At 39.3% G+C, this 15,531-nt stretch overlaps 1 protein-coding gene across 4 annotated transcripts; it reads left to right on the forward strand.

Moving 5' to 3' along the window:
• The first annotated feature begins 380 nt into the window (after positions 1-380).
• On the forward strand, positions 381-15,433 carry cep43 (centrosomal protein 43). Of its 4 annotated transcripts, XM_026341190.1 has the most exons (20): positions 381-538; positions 1,417-1,470; positions 1,560-1,614; positions 3,964-4,052; positions 4,960-5,097; positions 5,293-5,319; positions 6,681-6,737; positions 6,832-6,902; positions 7,055-7,116; positions 7,284-7,345; positions 7,586-7,663; positions 8,069-8,122; positions 10,006-10,190; positions 11,774-11,848; positions 12,752-12,829; positions 13,450-13,565; positions 14,018-14,092; positions 14,377-14,410; positions 15,106-15,193; positions 15,275-15,433. In XM_026341190.1, the coding sequence occupies exons 1-20, from the start codon at positions 455-457 to the stop codon at positions 15,353-15,355; spliced, it is 1,563 nt and encodes a 520-aa protein (XP_026196975.1). In that variant the 5' UTR covers positions 381-454; the 3' UTR covers positions 15,356-15,433. The 4 variants fall into 4 exon arrangements, with proteins under 4 accessions (XP_026196975.1, XP_026196977.1, XP_026196976.1 ...); XM_026341192.1 differs by lacking the exon at positions 11,774-11,848; XM_026341191.1 differs by lacking the exon at positions 8,069-8,122.
• The last annotated feature ends 98 nt before the right edge of the window (positions 15,434-15,531 follow it).

Consider the following 15,531-nt stretch of genomic DNA (forward strand, 5'->3'; position numbering starts at 1 on the left):
AAGAAAGGACAGGAAGGAAGGAAACCTCAAATCAGCCTGCAGAGCTGCTACAGAACATTATTACTTAGTAAATTCAGTAAAGATGAAATTATTCTGGGAAAGAAAGTCAGAGAGTTGATTGAAGGCTGCACGTTCCAGAGTCTCTCTGTCACTATAGTATAGTTCCTAATAGGAACAAAGTATTTTAACCAGTGCTGAACATGAACGTTTGAGTCTAGTCCAGATTTGTTCCTCACGTGTCTCATAAATGTTCAGTTTAATTCCTGAACAGTTACTCTCATGTGAGTAATGGAGTAAAAGTACACGTGTACTTTCGTTGTTCCAGCAGGTGGCGATAAAACTGTGTGATCTGACATGAAACGGTAGAAGAAGAACTCGTTTCCGGTGTGTTGTGATTTGTTTTGTAGCCTTGACAGTAGCACTAGCAGCTAGCTAGCATTAGCTTCACATAAACATGTCGGCTGCAGAGGACGACACTGAGCTCAGAGACCTACTCATTCAAAACCTGGAGAACAACGGAGTCCTCAACAAACTCAAGGTTCGGAGTAATATTTTTAATTTGATTTAAAATCTATGTACCCGGCCCGCCGGCTAGCTATGTTATTGATAGCTAAGCAGTCGAGTAGTAGCCGGTAAAGTTCGGTTCACTGTTACGTTCCCGTTAACGATGGTCGTTTCGTGTTATTACAACAACTTTAACGACCCAACTGTAGAGTGTTTATCAAATGACGATGAAAATAAAGGAACGTTTTGTATCGCTAACTGTTAACAACCGGAACTACCTACATTAATACTCATTGAATTGTTCAACTGTACAAGCTAACCGCTAGTTACTCACCGAAGCGCGTTAGCTCAAAGTTACATAAACAAAACAAATTGTATTGGAAACTTTATGTCGTTGTAATGATTCATTAACTTACATTTAAGTCTCGTAATTATTAAAATATCCATTTATTATCATATGTTGTCCCTAAGCTGGACTAATGGTCCAGAAACTGAGAAGTCTCCAGAACTTCCCTGAGTATCAGAATGTTTTTAAGTTTTCTTCAGTATCACAGTATTTTAAGTGACAGTTATCTGTACATCCGATAGTGCATGGCAATAACCAACACACAATTCGGCAAAATACTGCAAAACCTACACAAATGTGGACTGAAATACGACACTCTTGTACCTCAAAATACGACTCTCAGGTACTTGTACTTGAGTATTTGTTACTTTTACTTGTTCTTCCTCGACATGTATCTGAGAGCTTTAGTTTATTACACATACACATACACAGAATCTAATAAACTAATAAAAGTTTAAGTTTTATGATGTCAGATGTCAGAACATAAAGGGTTTAAATCAGCTGCTGTTTTTGTTCCACACCAGTAAGACAAATCTAAAATCTAAATCTCCTGTTTGTTCCTGCAGGCAGAGATGAGGGCTGCTGTTTTTCTGGCCATGGAGGAGCAAGACAGATTAGAGGTAATAATTAATATTTACAGCTTAGAAGCTCAGAGCATTACCTTTAGATCCTTGTAGCTGTGATGTGATTGTTCTTTTTTTACCTTCAGAACAAAACTCCTCTGATAAATGAAAACCTGAAGAAATGTCTGAACACCCAAGACGGTGAGTTACTCATTCTCCTTCATGATTGTCACATGTTTTCTTCGTGCATTTGTCTCTTTCAGGGACCAACTGTTCTGTTGTTCCTCTTCATCTTGTCCAGTTTCCCTTAATGTTGCAGGTTTCCTTACGAGCCAGTGCTTATTTGTTGAGCTATGAGGTTTTGTTCTTTATTGTGTTATGATAGAGGCTGAAGTGCAACATTTCATTTGCATTTATGACAAATAAATATACAGCGAATATGTGAAAAATCACTTACACTTACTCTCTACATGTAAAGTTGTTGTACAGGTCCTGGATATTGGGCTGGTTTACCCCAGGGATCTTTGCTGCAGCCCTGACCATCTATTGAAGTGTTTTTGGTCTAGATTATTGGCTGAATCAAATTAGACAGTGATGGAATTAAAACAGTGGTTCCTGAAGTAACTTCCTGGGCTGATGCAGAAACTACATCCTCTGCTGGGCCTTTTTGGTGACAGTGCTGACATTAGATTCCCATTTTAAATCCTGGGAGATTGTGGATCCCAGGAACCTGTAGGACTTCACTGCTGACACAGTGCTGGTTGTCCTGAAATCCACAATCTTGAGTGTTTTCAGCTCCACGTTAAACACTCCTGAATTTCCCTTCAGAGATTAATAAAGTTTATTCTTATCTTATCTTATCTTATCTTATCTTATCTTATCTTATCTTATCTTATCTTATCTTATCTATCAAGCCTCAGTTGTTATTCATCTGTTATTCATCTTTTGAATAGCACACAAACATTTGCTGAAAGCAGCTCTGGAGAGCTCTGTCTGTTTGTCACCACACGATGGTGCTGTCTCCCCATCAGGCAGCAGTGAGCTTCTGAACCTTAGGTCTTCACTAAGAGAAACTACATCAGGATCTTCTGTCAGATTTATCAAATTATAGAACTTTCTGAGGTTTTTGAGTTGTTTTGGTTTCATGTGGAACCATCTGTCAACTGCAGAAGTCCATGTCAGCCTGTCGCCATTTATAAAGAAATTGTTTTGTCAGGAAACTAAAGAGTATTTTCTGGCTGCAGAACTGCATTACTGGAATAGTTGTTAGGAAACAGGAAGAGCAGGGATGTTAGACATAGTAGAAAACCACACTTTACTTTGTTAAAGGATACAAATGCTGTAAATGTGAACTTCAAAATATTTTTAGCAGTTTACCTGCAGTTTCTTTTAGTGTTGGTGTGTTTAGTTCATCAGACTATTTTATAATATTTATTATAAATGCAACATTTACCAGTAAATGGAAAGACTTTCTGTTCTTGTAAATTATACATTATAGGCAACAGAAACATACTTTATTCATACCTGAAGGGAGGGATTTCGCAAATAATTGCACTGACATTTTGTATGCTCGCATAAATTCAAATCCAAATATTAGAGAGTTGAAACCTAAATATTGGATATCTGCTGATCCAGAGTCTGATCCTGATCTCCTCCTCCAGTCAGTTCAGGTTTAATCAGCTGGTTCCGACTTACTGTGTCATATGAACGTTATCATCAGTCAGTTATTGATCTGTCGTGAAAGAAAGAAGAGCTGACATGCTATGTTGAAATCTGTGGAACTACATATACATCCAGTTGGTGTAACTGAGTGGAGTGTCTTCTCTCACAAATAATCTTTGTCTGAGTCCAGACCCTGGCTACAGAGAGAGAGAGAGAGTCATGTGAAGCAGCCAGTGCAGAAACATGAGAAGCAGCTGCTGATAGTTTTCTACCATTTACTTATGAATCACTGGGTTTTACTGGATTCAGAGTCACACACACACTCTAATGTTTAATGTTCTCTGCAGCAGAAAACTGCTCAATAGAATGCGACTGTGAAGGAGAAGCAGCTACAGCATCAGCAGGCTGAGACAACACATTAGAGTTCAGTAAAGACATACATTTTTTTAATTGTAATTGCCTACATTAGGACAATTCTACGGTCTGTACGTAATACAAAATTAAAAAAGGTAAAACCATTAAAATGCAAATTGAAAAAGTTAAAACCTTAGGATCATTAGAAAACAGGAGAGGTGGTTCAGTGAAAGGCTGATCAGAACAGCAGGTTTGAACCAGCTCTTTAAGGTGGTGTATTTTTGTCTTCCTGCATGTTTGGCTTACTCTGTGGGACAGTTTGCAGCCTGATGACCTGACAGACAATCAAGTTCTAAACCACTTTTACAGACAAGCAGCAGCTCTTTCGGGTGTTATCAGGTTAAGCACTGACTGTGCTGGCAGCAGCCATACGTTCCCGTTGAATCAGAGAGAAAGCTCATCTCTTAAATGTTCTCGCTGTAATGGTGTTTCTGCCGAGCAGCTTTGTCCTGAGTCAGTTTCGTGTCCCTGCAGGTCGTCTGGTGGCCAGTCTCATCATAGACTTCCTGCAGGTCTTTAACCTGGACTTCACCCTCGCCGTGTTTCAGCCGGAGATTAACTCGGTGAGTTTGACGTGACACTGAGACGTGAAGACGCTGTTTCTTATCTCATCTCACCACAGTCTGACTCAGAGTGTCGTCTCAGTGGTTTGTGGGTGTGAAACTCAGATAACACATTACCCTCATCATGGCTTCTGCTCAGTGGAACACACAGAGAACATATTGTGCTTTTTCTTTCTCAGCTTGTCTTTAGTGATTTAGGATATTGATGAGGTCTGTGCCTCAGAAATGCCCAGTGATCAAGTCTATGCACAGTTTAACATATTTCACTACACATTAACAACTTAATTACATCTTACTTCTTATTGACTGCATGTTTCTGATGACCATATCCCATTTTTTAATACTTAGTTGTCAGAATAATTTCACTGTGAAAGCAGTTAGAGATAATAGCTGTATAGCAGTAAGTGAATGGCAGTCTAGGTTGTTGAAATGCCTTTAAAAAGTGGAAACATTATGCGTTGTGCTAATGTGTTAATCTCAGACGTTGGTGGGTAATCTTCTATCAGTATCAGTTTATGTGGTCTGATTGTATCTGCTGAGAAATATCAAAGTTACACTCGAGGTCATGAAGAGGAGAAACAGAAGTTCAGATTACAGAGGAGACAACCTGTCGTCTTCCTCTGGGAACAGGTGAAATAAAAATCCAGTTCCATTAAACATAAATTTCACCTGTCAGATTTAAGGTCTTAACTTTAGTCTGACTAATATTTTTATACTTATTTATTTTAATGCAAACCAAACAGAACAAATTGTTATGTGTAAGAATGACATTTCTTGTGGGTATGACTCCAGAACCTGGTTTAAAAATGATTAAAGCTGCCTGACACCCAGCAACAAGAGAAACATCAGATTCTCCACATGTTTGTTCTTCCTTCAACTTTCTGTGTTTGTGTTTGTGTGTTTGCAGCTCAACGGTCTGGACAGTCGGGACTTGGTCTGCAGAGAACTGAGTCTGTCTGAGTCAGAGGTGAACAAGAACTCTCCTCTAGTGCTGGAGCTTGTCAAGAGAGGACGACACAAAGATAAACCGACTGACTGCGCCGAGGTGAGACATCTGCTGAAAGAGATGGTGGTCTGGTGGTTAATGGAGCAGATTGTGACCTTATGGAAGGTCCTCAGGAACCAGTCCGGTGTTTGGTGACTGTTTTTTATGCAGATCAATGAAGTTGCATATAGTCACACTCTGTGTATATTTGTGTTTGGTCACTTCTTTGTTTCTTTCCACTGTTTGTGTGAACAGGGAGACAGAAGTGGAAACATCCCCAAGGTGAGCTGTCGCTTACTTGTCTTTTTAAGTTGCGGCGAGGACATGCTAGGACTGTTTATATTATATTATATTATATTTCTAATTTTTATATAAAAAAAAATAAGAATTTACTAGAAATTCTCAGCAACAAACCATCAGAGTTGCTGAACTGAACAGTGTAATGTCCATAATACGGATCTGAATTTGCTTCCACCTCCATTAACCTTCTGCCGCTGGCATCAACAGTAGCTCCCACACACACCAGCAAGCTTAATACAATATCCTGGAAATCTGACATCTGTTGTCATACGAGGGCCCATCGCTCGCTTTGTCTGCGTTTTCTGAACTTAAACATGACACCATGAAGGTTCGTGTCACAGTTTTGGTCTCGATTTCAGAACCAGTAGATGGGATAAGTCCATGCTTGTTTAACTCTCACACACTCTTATCTTCAAGGGCTAATAAATCCTACCAGCTTATACCACCTGATCACTTTGCTCAGAATCAAATTTCACATTCACACCAGTGTGTGTTAAGGTGTGTGTTTTAGTGTGAGTTGCTTGGTGCTGTGATCTGGGTCACTGTACTGCAGACTGTCTGTAGAGGTGGAAGAGATAGAGGAGTGCTGGTTTCCTGTTGATCTCAGCATGTCCTCGTTTCTACTGCTGCTGCAGATCAGAGTTGATGCTACAACTACACACACTATATTACTTTGCTGCCTAGACCTGGACAGTTTGCCATCATGTAGGTGGAAATGAATTCCCAAGTTTAAAAAGGTCTCCTACATGATAATATCAGAGTGTCTGACTGCAAGCTGAAGCTTAGAAGAGGCTGAGTGACGCTCCAGGCGAATTATCCTAAACATCACATTAAATCTACTACAGAATGACTTAAGAGACGCAAATCCTAGTCAGTAACCAACCCAACAGAGACGCTTTTGAATGACATGAAGACCTTAAGCAGTTCTATGAGAAGAATGATCCAAACCTCCTCCTGAATCCACAGCTACACAAAGAACTTGAGGTTCTTGCTGCCAATGATTCAGCCAGTCATTAAAACGCTTCTTTCACCATCGCTCTGTATGTTTAATGGGTGTGTTCAATAAAAACAGGGCTGTTTGTGTTGTGTCAGCTTAGAAATATTGTGTTTGTTGATATTTGAGACTTTCAGGAAAAAATTGTAGTAGTTATAGTTCTCTTACTTTTTCAGCTGTATTTATGCTGCTGAGGAGATTGTTCTTTAAATTGCTTTATTGTTATGTGGGAATTGTTGCAGAGAAAACCACTCGTACAACACACAAGATCTGACTCTGGACTTTGAGTGAAATATGTTTTATTTATTTCCATGTGTTTTGTTTTGTTTTTTTTATTTTTCTGTTGCAGGAACCGTCTCAGAAACAAATCACAAGTGCTCGGAAAAAGTTTGACCTTTACGACAAGGTGACTGTTCTTACCTGTGTGTGATATCATCAGTATCTGGCCAATCTCAAACATCATTATTTTGCCTTGATTGTAGTCTTTTCTCCCCCTTTAGGACCAGAGCGGCTCAGTTTTAAAAGACGATCTAAATAGTGTCTTCACAGATCTCTTCCCCAGTTTTAACGGGTAGGAAATGTTTTTGTTGTTTAATCTAAAGGAACTCAAGTTATTCTGAGTTTCAGGTAAATACACACTAATGAAAACATGATTGCGAAAACTGTTAATAGATCTCTGTAAATCTCACACTGTGGCTTTAACTTTGTCTTTGTGACCTGCAGGAACGTGTTGGAGAGGTTCATCACCGATGAGCTCAGAGCTGCCGACAAAACCTTCTCTAACAGTAAGATTTTTAATAGTAACTCCACTTGTTCATTACAGTCAATGTTTCCCAATGTGTTCCCTGCAAAATAACGAACTAAATAACCTTTAATATGCACATGTGACTGATATTTAATGTGAGTTGTTGTCCGTCTACTGACTGTAAACTGTCACACACTCTGTTCACAGCTATAGACTTCCAGCTCTTTCTAGGACTGTACAAGCGACTCTTCACTCAGTGCAGAAATGTGGTGAGGTTCTAACAGTTACTGATTTCAGATAATGTTTAAAACATTTTCATGTGATTGCAAAGAGAAAATAGATATTATGGATATTTTCACTTCTATAGCCTCTAACACCTTTAGATTTTAATTTAATTTTGGGAGAAATGGTAAATTAGAAAAACTCTTTTGTGACTCCTCAGTCGCTGATGTTTCTGAATGGGGGGGAAAAACTGCTGTGACGTCTAAAGTCGCTGTATTCTTGTTCAGGTTGTTCAGGACTCAGATGCCAACGAATTTCAAACTCGACTCCCTGAGGAGAAAATTGGCTCTGCTCCCCTTAGTAAGGTACGTTTTGTTCAGGTCCAGTTTTAAATCAGCCTGTTTTTAAAACCACAATTCATGAACAGTATCTTAAAAAGATTTAGTGCATAGACGGAAAATGTCTGAAAATAATTGTAGAATCTGTCACAATGTCAAAGTCTGTAAGATTCAGCAGGATGAACGAAGCCCTGATGTGGCGATCCAGTTTACTTTTACACTGCTGCCAGCAGCTGCTACCAGGTCAAAATCAACTTAGTGTTTGTTTCTGATCTTACATGTACCTGAAACAACAGGTAAAAGACTTCTTCTGTCATTATGACTGACTGTCGGTGTATCAGGGGTCTGGACGCTGATGGTGAATGTACAGGTGTGTGGACTCTGATGTTAGCTCAGGTAGCTGATAGCTCCCCTGTCCCTGTCCCTGTGCAGATCCCCAGATTTAAAGGCCAGAATCACAGAGGACAGAGTCAGGCAGCAGCCAAGGTAACAACATGAACAGCAGAGGAAAGAGGCAATGCACAGCCACTGTTTTTATGATACTTCAGTCTCACACTCTCTCACCGTCTCTCATAATGAACGGCGCCTGCGCTTACTAACGCTGATGTTCAGATGCAGTAAATCACTTTAAGTTTACTCAGCTTAGTGATGAAAGTTCACCTACTGCCTTTAAAAGTCCAGTGCCCTTTTTATGAGATTTAAACATGTAAAACTAGCTGAGTTTATTTAACTGAACCTGATAAAACATAAGATGTCTTGATGTACATGAAGAATCAGGTCTTTGTTTGACATTAGGAACAGTTAGCTGCAACTGTTGGAGTTAATGGTTATTTTTCTCTCATACTCTTGAAAGAAGAGATTTACATTTTGTTTCTTTAAAACTTCATTAAATGAGTTCAGTGAACTCTGAACAGTTTATTCTTTCATTCAAGTCATTATTTCAACAACTCAGGGTTGTAAGCTATAAAAGGGGGTTCTGATCATTCAAACCAGATGTTCCTAATTGAAAAAACTTGAAATTTTAAATATTTGCTTGAAGTTCATGAGAAAAGTTTAGTCGATTCCACTAAATTCAGAATCACTGGATCAGAATCAAAATAACTGAAAATTAACTTAATTAACAGCAGCAAACTGTCTGCTGTCAGAGATTAACACATGATGAGACTGCAGCTGATTTCATCATCGATTACTCTGCAAATTATCGAATAATTTTGTCTGTACGTTGAGAAAACGTCTGTATGTCATGAGTTTGTTTTACTATCAGGAGATGCAGAGATGTTACCTAACGTCAAGTAATTATTATTTTCATTACTGATTAATCTGCAAGTTGTTTTTCCTCGATTGTTCATTTAGTCTATAAATGATCAGGAAACAGAATCAGATCATCACTGAGTCTCCAAAACCCAGTCAACAACAATGTTGGAGATTTGTTTCCATCTGAGCATCTCTCTGCAGAGCTCAAATGACTGCCCACAAAACTGTGACCTACATTAGGTCAGTTAGAGAGTGAAGATGTTGATTTCAGTAAATGGTACGTGCTCAGCTCTCACTTAGTAAAATGACAGGATAGTGTGGGTGGATGACATGATGTATAAAATACACACAGTGCTCAGTGGGAGCTGTAATTTGTAATATTCTCATTTATCTGAAAGACACTAAACGTCTTTAAGCTGCTCTGATTAAATGCGTTAGAGCCAAGTGCGGCTCCACTCTTTTGGTTCAAACCTCTTTGTGTCCTTTGAGAAAACACCCACTTCAGTTTCACTCTGACTTCACTGCCAGTCAGTATCACACAGTAGGAGTACAAATATGATTCTGCTGCTTTCAGAAAATCCCTAAAATTATAAATGATGTTTTTCAGTGTGAAAGGAAAATATTTTGATTAAATTAACATTGTGTAACTGTGCAGCTCGACACTCCTTTCCACCTGAATGTAGGTCAATGCACTAACTCACCTGTCCTCTGTAATTGCCCATGGTAACATAATGATGACGTTCACATCAACATTTTGAGTGGTGATTATGACCTGACTCTGTCACTACTGCTGTGAAAATCAACTGTCCGTATATGAGTATAACGTACCTGTTCATAATATATGTATGTAGTTTAGCAGCTAGTTTCAGTCCAACATCTCTGAAACCAAAGCCTGATCCTAAAACTGCTGAAGTAAATCATGTCAGTCAGAAGGTGGTGTCTTTAAATCCGTGACTTAAACTGTTGTGTGAACATCACTTTAAACAGCTGCAGATACCTTCACTTGTTCTCCTTTAATTCTTAATCCTTTAACCTTTTCCATAAACTCTGGATGCGATTTTCAGTTTGACATAGATCTGAAGCTGCTCTGTTGCTGTTTTCATGTTGTCCATCAGGACTCTGAGGGTGTGATGTCTCTGAGTAAAGGAGACTTCCAGCAGCAGACGTCCGACAACAGGACCTTGTCTTTTGGTCTGCAGAGGGAGTGTTTGGACCTGAACCTGGAGGTGGAGGACGACGTCGATGACGGAGACTCGTTTTTTGATGACCCACTGCCCAAACCACAGAAGACCTATGGCTGGTGAGCACATCACTCAGATCTCGACTCTCCTCTTTCACCTGGTTCAGGTTCACATGCTTGTAGCATTTACTTTGATTAATTGAATAAAATGCTGCAAACAAAAAACACTGATCTATGAACCGGGCTGAGAACTGAGCTCTGGACTGTGGATTTGGAGAATCGTTACACGTTTGGTAGTTCATTGGGTAATTTAATGAAGGCTTTGCTCAAGACAACATTTGTGAGAAACAGATTCACAAACTGGAGTTCCTTTAGTGCAGTTTATAAATTCTCTGCACCAGTACCAGAAAACACAAGCAGCCAATCACAGTTATTCTGGTGCTGATGTGGTTTCCCCAGTCTAGTTACATTTTGGGTAGGGGCTCCAGCTTACAGTAGGAAAGTTATATTCTAGTGATGATATGTTATTGTGATAGTTGCATCAAGGTGCCTCCCACTGTTAATAAAAACCCTCAGACACTAACTTCAGTCCCAGATATTGTTCCTGTTGGGTCTGAGTTTGTCTGTCCTCTGTTTTCTGCCTCTGCCTCTGAAGTCGTAGTTCTCCGTTTGGAGAAAAAGACTCGGCAGAGAAGACAAATGGTCAGAGAGATTCCAGGTCGGAACACCTTAGAATATCTAAAGTTATTAAGTATTTATAAAACTTTGCTGGTAACATAATCTGGCAGAGAAACAATATATTTAATCCTGACCAAAGATCTGTTCAGATTTATAGGAATTAGTTTTACAATCCATCTTGGGACGGGTTCAAATGGTGATTAATGAGGAAGGAAGAAAGAATATTCGTTTTTATTGCTCTTTGACCTTAAGTCTCTTTAAAGTGGATAGTAGGTCTCACCTCAAACTTAGTTTTCTCTCCTGCTGTAATGTTCCTCTGTAGAGTTTAATTTCCTTTCCATTTTCCTCCTTTTCTCTTCTTTGATCGTCTGTTCTTGTTCTCTTGTCCAGTTAAGGATGCACTGATCCAACTTTTTCTCTCCTAGTAAACTAATTTAAATTTAAAGGTTCTGCTGACTACTACTGATCTGAATCTAGAGATGTTTTTCTCAAATTTAAATTGTAGAAAACTAATTTACAAAATAAAAATGTTAGATCTATTGTATCTTCATCATAAGCTTCAATACAAAACACTACAGAAAATATAAAATGAAGAGTAACTGTGAATGTTGTTGTTAGCAACTCTGACATTGCTTTTACTGTGGAGGTGAAGAGCATCAGCAGAGCAAAGTCTGAATTCCAGAATTATCATTCACTTAAATATTGTGAGCAAAACTTGTAATTGTCCCTGACTGATGGATTATATCTGTGTATTCTAAGACTTGACTGGATCTGTGTCCACCTGAGACTGTCTCACCTGTCCACATCTAATCCTCACCCACTTCCCAGAGCTCTCGAACATGTCTCTTTACTTCCCTACTTCGTTGTGATTGCGTCTCTGCTGTACTGGCTGTTTTTTGTCTGTTTGTCTGTTTGTGTCCTGCCTTTGTCCTTTCTGCCCTTCTTTCTTTACCTGTCCCTCCTGTGTCCTGACCTCATCCTCCCTGCCTTCCTCTACCTGTGTGTCACCCCTCCTCCCCTTGCAGTGTTGTCCCATTGCGGGAGGAGAGTCTCTGTGGGCTGGTCATCTCCCCCATGAGGCGAGGCAAAAGCCTGAATGAGTGAGTCTGCACTGTTTGTCCAGTCAGTCGACTCCGATCTCAGCACAGAACCAAATTGGATCAGTTAATAACAGAGAGCTGGTTGATTCAAGTGATTTAGAAGAAGAAAACTGTGATCAGTGTTGTAGCATCAGAGATGTTAGAGAGGAGGAAACCAGGACACTGAGTATTAGGATTAATACACACTAGACGCAGCACAGAGGTGACAGCAGTTAAAGTCACATTCCACTGTTTTATTCCCCGTTAATTGCTATATTGTTACCGGAAGCTGCTCTGCTGCCCGACTGTGTGATGGATTCAGAGACTCAGTTTGACGTTGTGCGATCAGACACAGGTCTAAGAGACTCAGGGTAAAACAAGTGTCCGTATCAGCCTTGGTCCCAGTAGAACGACACTAACTGAGAGAGATTACACTCCGCCTAAGGCTCCATGAAACTTTAATGATCTGTGTGGAGAAACTGGGTCGTTCAGACGAAACTGAAGAGTCAGCGAGCAGCGGAGCAGCTCCGGGTTCTCACACGACTCAGACACTAAAAACTAAACTGTCCTCATAGTTACAAACAGAAATAACTTTCTGCATGAGTGTACATGGTTGTTAAGTTGAATGTGTGCTACTGTACTTCGTGAGAAAAGGTTTTAAATAAACTTTCTGAGACTGGATAATCAGGAGGACTTTAGAGAGAAGAGTAATAGTAATAAACATTTTTAGAAAGTGACGTTTCATCAAATGAGGACATTTTATCAATTGAAGACAAGTTTTGGAAGGTTGGGAACATTTTTCTCAAAGTGAAGACTGATTCAGTGGTTCACTGAGGGTCCACAGAAGTATAGAAGTACAACGTGAGTGTGACATTGACTTTCTCTTTCCTTAATGTTTTCTGTTTTTTCTCCTGCTGGTCTCAGTCTGTCTGTCCTGGCTGGTGACTTAGAGGGCAAGCAAGACGATCCTCTCTCTGAACACAGTCAGGGCTCTGAGCTCAGGTGAGCTACAGGTGTCTCTCTCTGTCTCTGCGTGGAAGCAGGTTGATGAAGTCATTATTGTCTGTGTTACTGGGAAATATAATGAATTTCTAGAGATCAATCAGACACGCAATAGATCAGAGACGTGTGTCAATAAAAACGTTTTCAGATTCACCAAACTCAATGGGAATTCTGACATATTGTGTTTTTTGTGATGCTTTTAAATTCATGCTCTGTTCTTTATATTGTGTACTGAAGCAGTGAACTTGAGTTTACTGTGTTTCAGTTAGTGACTGATGAACTCCAACAGAAACTCTGAAACATGTCTGGTTGATCCGTGCACAACACAGCAGAAGACCCCACACAAAGCTGCTCAGTTCAGTTCAGTGGTCAAACAAACCAGTAATCCATGGTTCAGCAGCTTCACTTCCAGTATTCAAAAAATAGCTGAAGACAGAACTCTCCTTCTTCACACATTTAAAAAGTTTCACCAAACTGAAATGTTTCCTCTCGTGATATTTGACTTTCAGTGTCAGTCGTTCCACTGAAGTAATTAACGTGTAATTTAAGTGACACGTCTTTATTGGAGACCAGCTGCTTCTCTGAATTCTCTGTGTTCAACTGCGCTGTTTGTTTCCCAGGAAGGTGGAGGCGTCCGGGGCCCGAGAGAGTCCTGCAGGTTCCCTGTCTGATGCTATAAAACCAGGAGTAGGAGTTGGAGGAAGCAGCACGTCAGAGCAGAGCCACAGCAGGACCGGTTAGAGTTCAACCAGCACTGATGATTGTTCATGACACTAAATCTCTGCAGCGTTTTTACTCTATGCTCAGGAGTTTGGAGTCACTTTAAAATGTCTTTGTAAAAGAAAATGAAACTTTATAACATCAGGTTGATGTAGATCATGTTGATGCTGTCTAAATATCACAGTATTATTATTATTATTATTATTATTATTATTATTATTATTATTATTATTAATCTGATGGTTTCACCTGGAGATTCATTTATTCATCTGCTGCAAATCAGATGGAGAATTATTATTATTATTATTATTATTATTATTATTAATAATCTGATGGTTTCACCTGGAGATTCATTTATTCATCTGCTGCAAATCAGATGGAGAAATTTGTTATTTTGAGTTGTTTTCTGGTGTAAAATTCTTTTGCTTAGTTTCAAACAAAGTTAGAACAAAGCAGATTTTCTTGCAGGAGCATCAAACTCCAGAGAGAAAGGATTCAGGGACTCGAAGGGCCTGAATGATAAAACTGGATCTCTGCATCTGGGTAGGAGTCAAACAATCACAGAATATTACACGTCCACATGAGAGTCTGTTTCTCTAAAGCCATGAAGTGTTGGGTCATTAAATATGACAAGTTTCCATCATTCCCAGCTGTTAACCATCTTTTATTTAGTCTCAGTCCGGGCTTTTTCACTTTTAAGCAGGTTGTATTATAAACTGTTTCATTGAATGATTAGTTCAGGTGTGTTTGCTGACACTTGAAGTTGTAGATTAAAAAGTGCCAAAAACAGTTCCACAAATTAAACTTGTACAACTTTGTTCCCTCAGATGATGATGTTGAATATGACGACGACTTTAACAGGTAAGACTGTAAAGTGAGCTCTGCCATTGGAACTCCTCAATTATGTATGTTGAAGTATGTCAGTATTATCATTTTAATTCAAAATTATATCGGTGATACCAAACAGCCATAGGGAAATAAATTCAAATACACAGAGGATAAAACAGGAAAAAACAATTTGACCTCAAATTATATTTTATTTCAATGCGTCTACAATTGTAGTTTGCTGACATGTATGTTGGACATGTTATTATTACAGTAGTAGTACAAAGATAACGAAAGAAGAAGAACTTAATATAAAGGAAGTGAATAGAGCCCATCGACAGATTAGTGGGAAATTATGTAAATGACATTTAGTTCAGTCCCCACTGAGGACAAACATTCTTGTTTGAGGCTTTAAAATTTTGGATTAAAACAATGAATATTATACATAATGAAACGATTATCAAAGTAGTTGTAGATGCTGCTGTAGGTGGATGAGTGGTATATTCCTGTTAGACTGAGCCTTTTCTTATTTCCACCAAACCCAACAAACTGCAGCAGAAACTGACAGTAGTGAGGTCTGAACCTCACCACACAAAGAGCCTTAGATTATTCCTGTTGAGATTTGGTGATATAATGTGAATGTAAACCTGTTAATGGTCACAAATTTTGACATGTGAGCAGCGTGTTTGTGGAAACAAAGTGAAATCAGCAGCTTTTTAAATTTATTTCAGTCATCGATCGGATCTCTCCAAGAGCGAGCTGAGCATCGGTGAAGAGATCGAGGAGGTTTCTATCGAGGGACCTGACAACAGCGACAAGGTGATCAGAGCTCCAGCATCCGTCCCATCTCTCGCTTATAAATAATCTTAGTTAATTTCCATGTTGGTGTTTGTTCTGCAGTTTGATGAAACCACTCAGGACCTGAGCGTCTCTCAGCTCAGTCACAGTGATGGAGCTGATTACATGGAGGACGTGGCCTGAATTCCCATCATGCACCTCTGTATCACCTATATTTAAGTCTGTACAGTTTCATTAAGAAAATAAATGGATTTGTATTTAGATGTTGTTCGTGCAGTATTAATTGAAGTGATCTAAATGAAGCTACATCAACCAGAGATCCGTCACTGGACTGGTGATCAAACCTATTAAAACTAAGC

This window comes from Anabas testudineus, chromosome 24, assembly GCF_900324465.2.
Source record: "Anabas testudineus chromosome 24, fAnaTes1.2, whole genome shotgun sequence".
NCBI classification, from domain to species: Eukaryota; Metazoa; Chordata; class Actinopteri; order Anabantiformes; family Anabantidae; genus Anabas; species Anabas testudineus.

Bases quoted from the DNA above. Each gene is read 5' to 3' on its own strand.
- cep43 (XM_026341190.1), top strand. From the start codon at position 455: ATGTCGGCTGCAGAGGACGACACTGAGCTCAGAGACCTACTCATTCAA. The intron at 5,098-5,292 runs GTGAGACATCTG...TTGTGTGAACAG, and splicing joins AACCGACTGACTGCGCCGAG to GGAGACAGAAGTGGAAACAT. The intron at 7,664-8,068 runs GTACGTTTTGTT...GTCCCTGTGCAG, and splicing joins GCTCTGCTCCCCTTAGTAAG to ATCCCCAGATTTAAAGGCCA.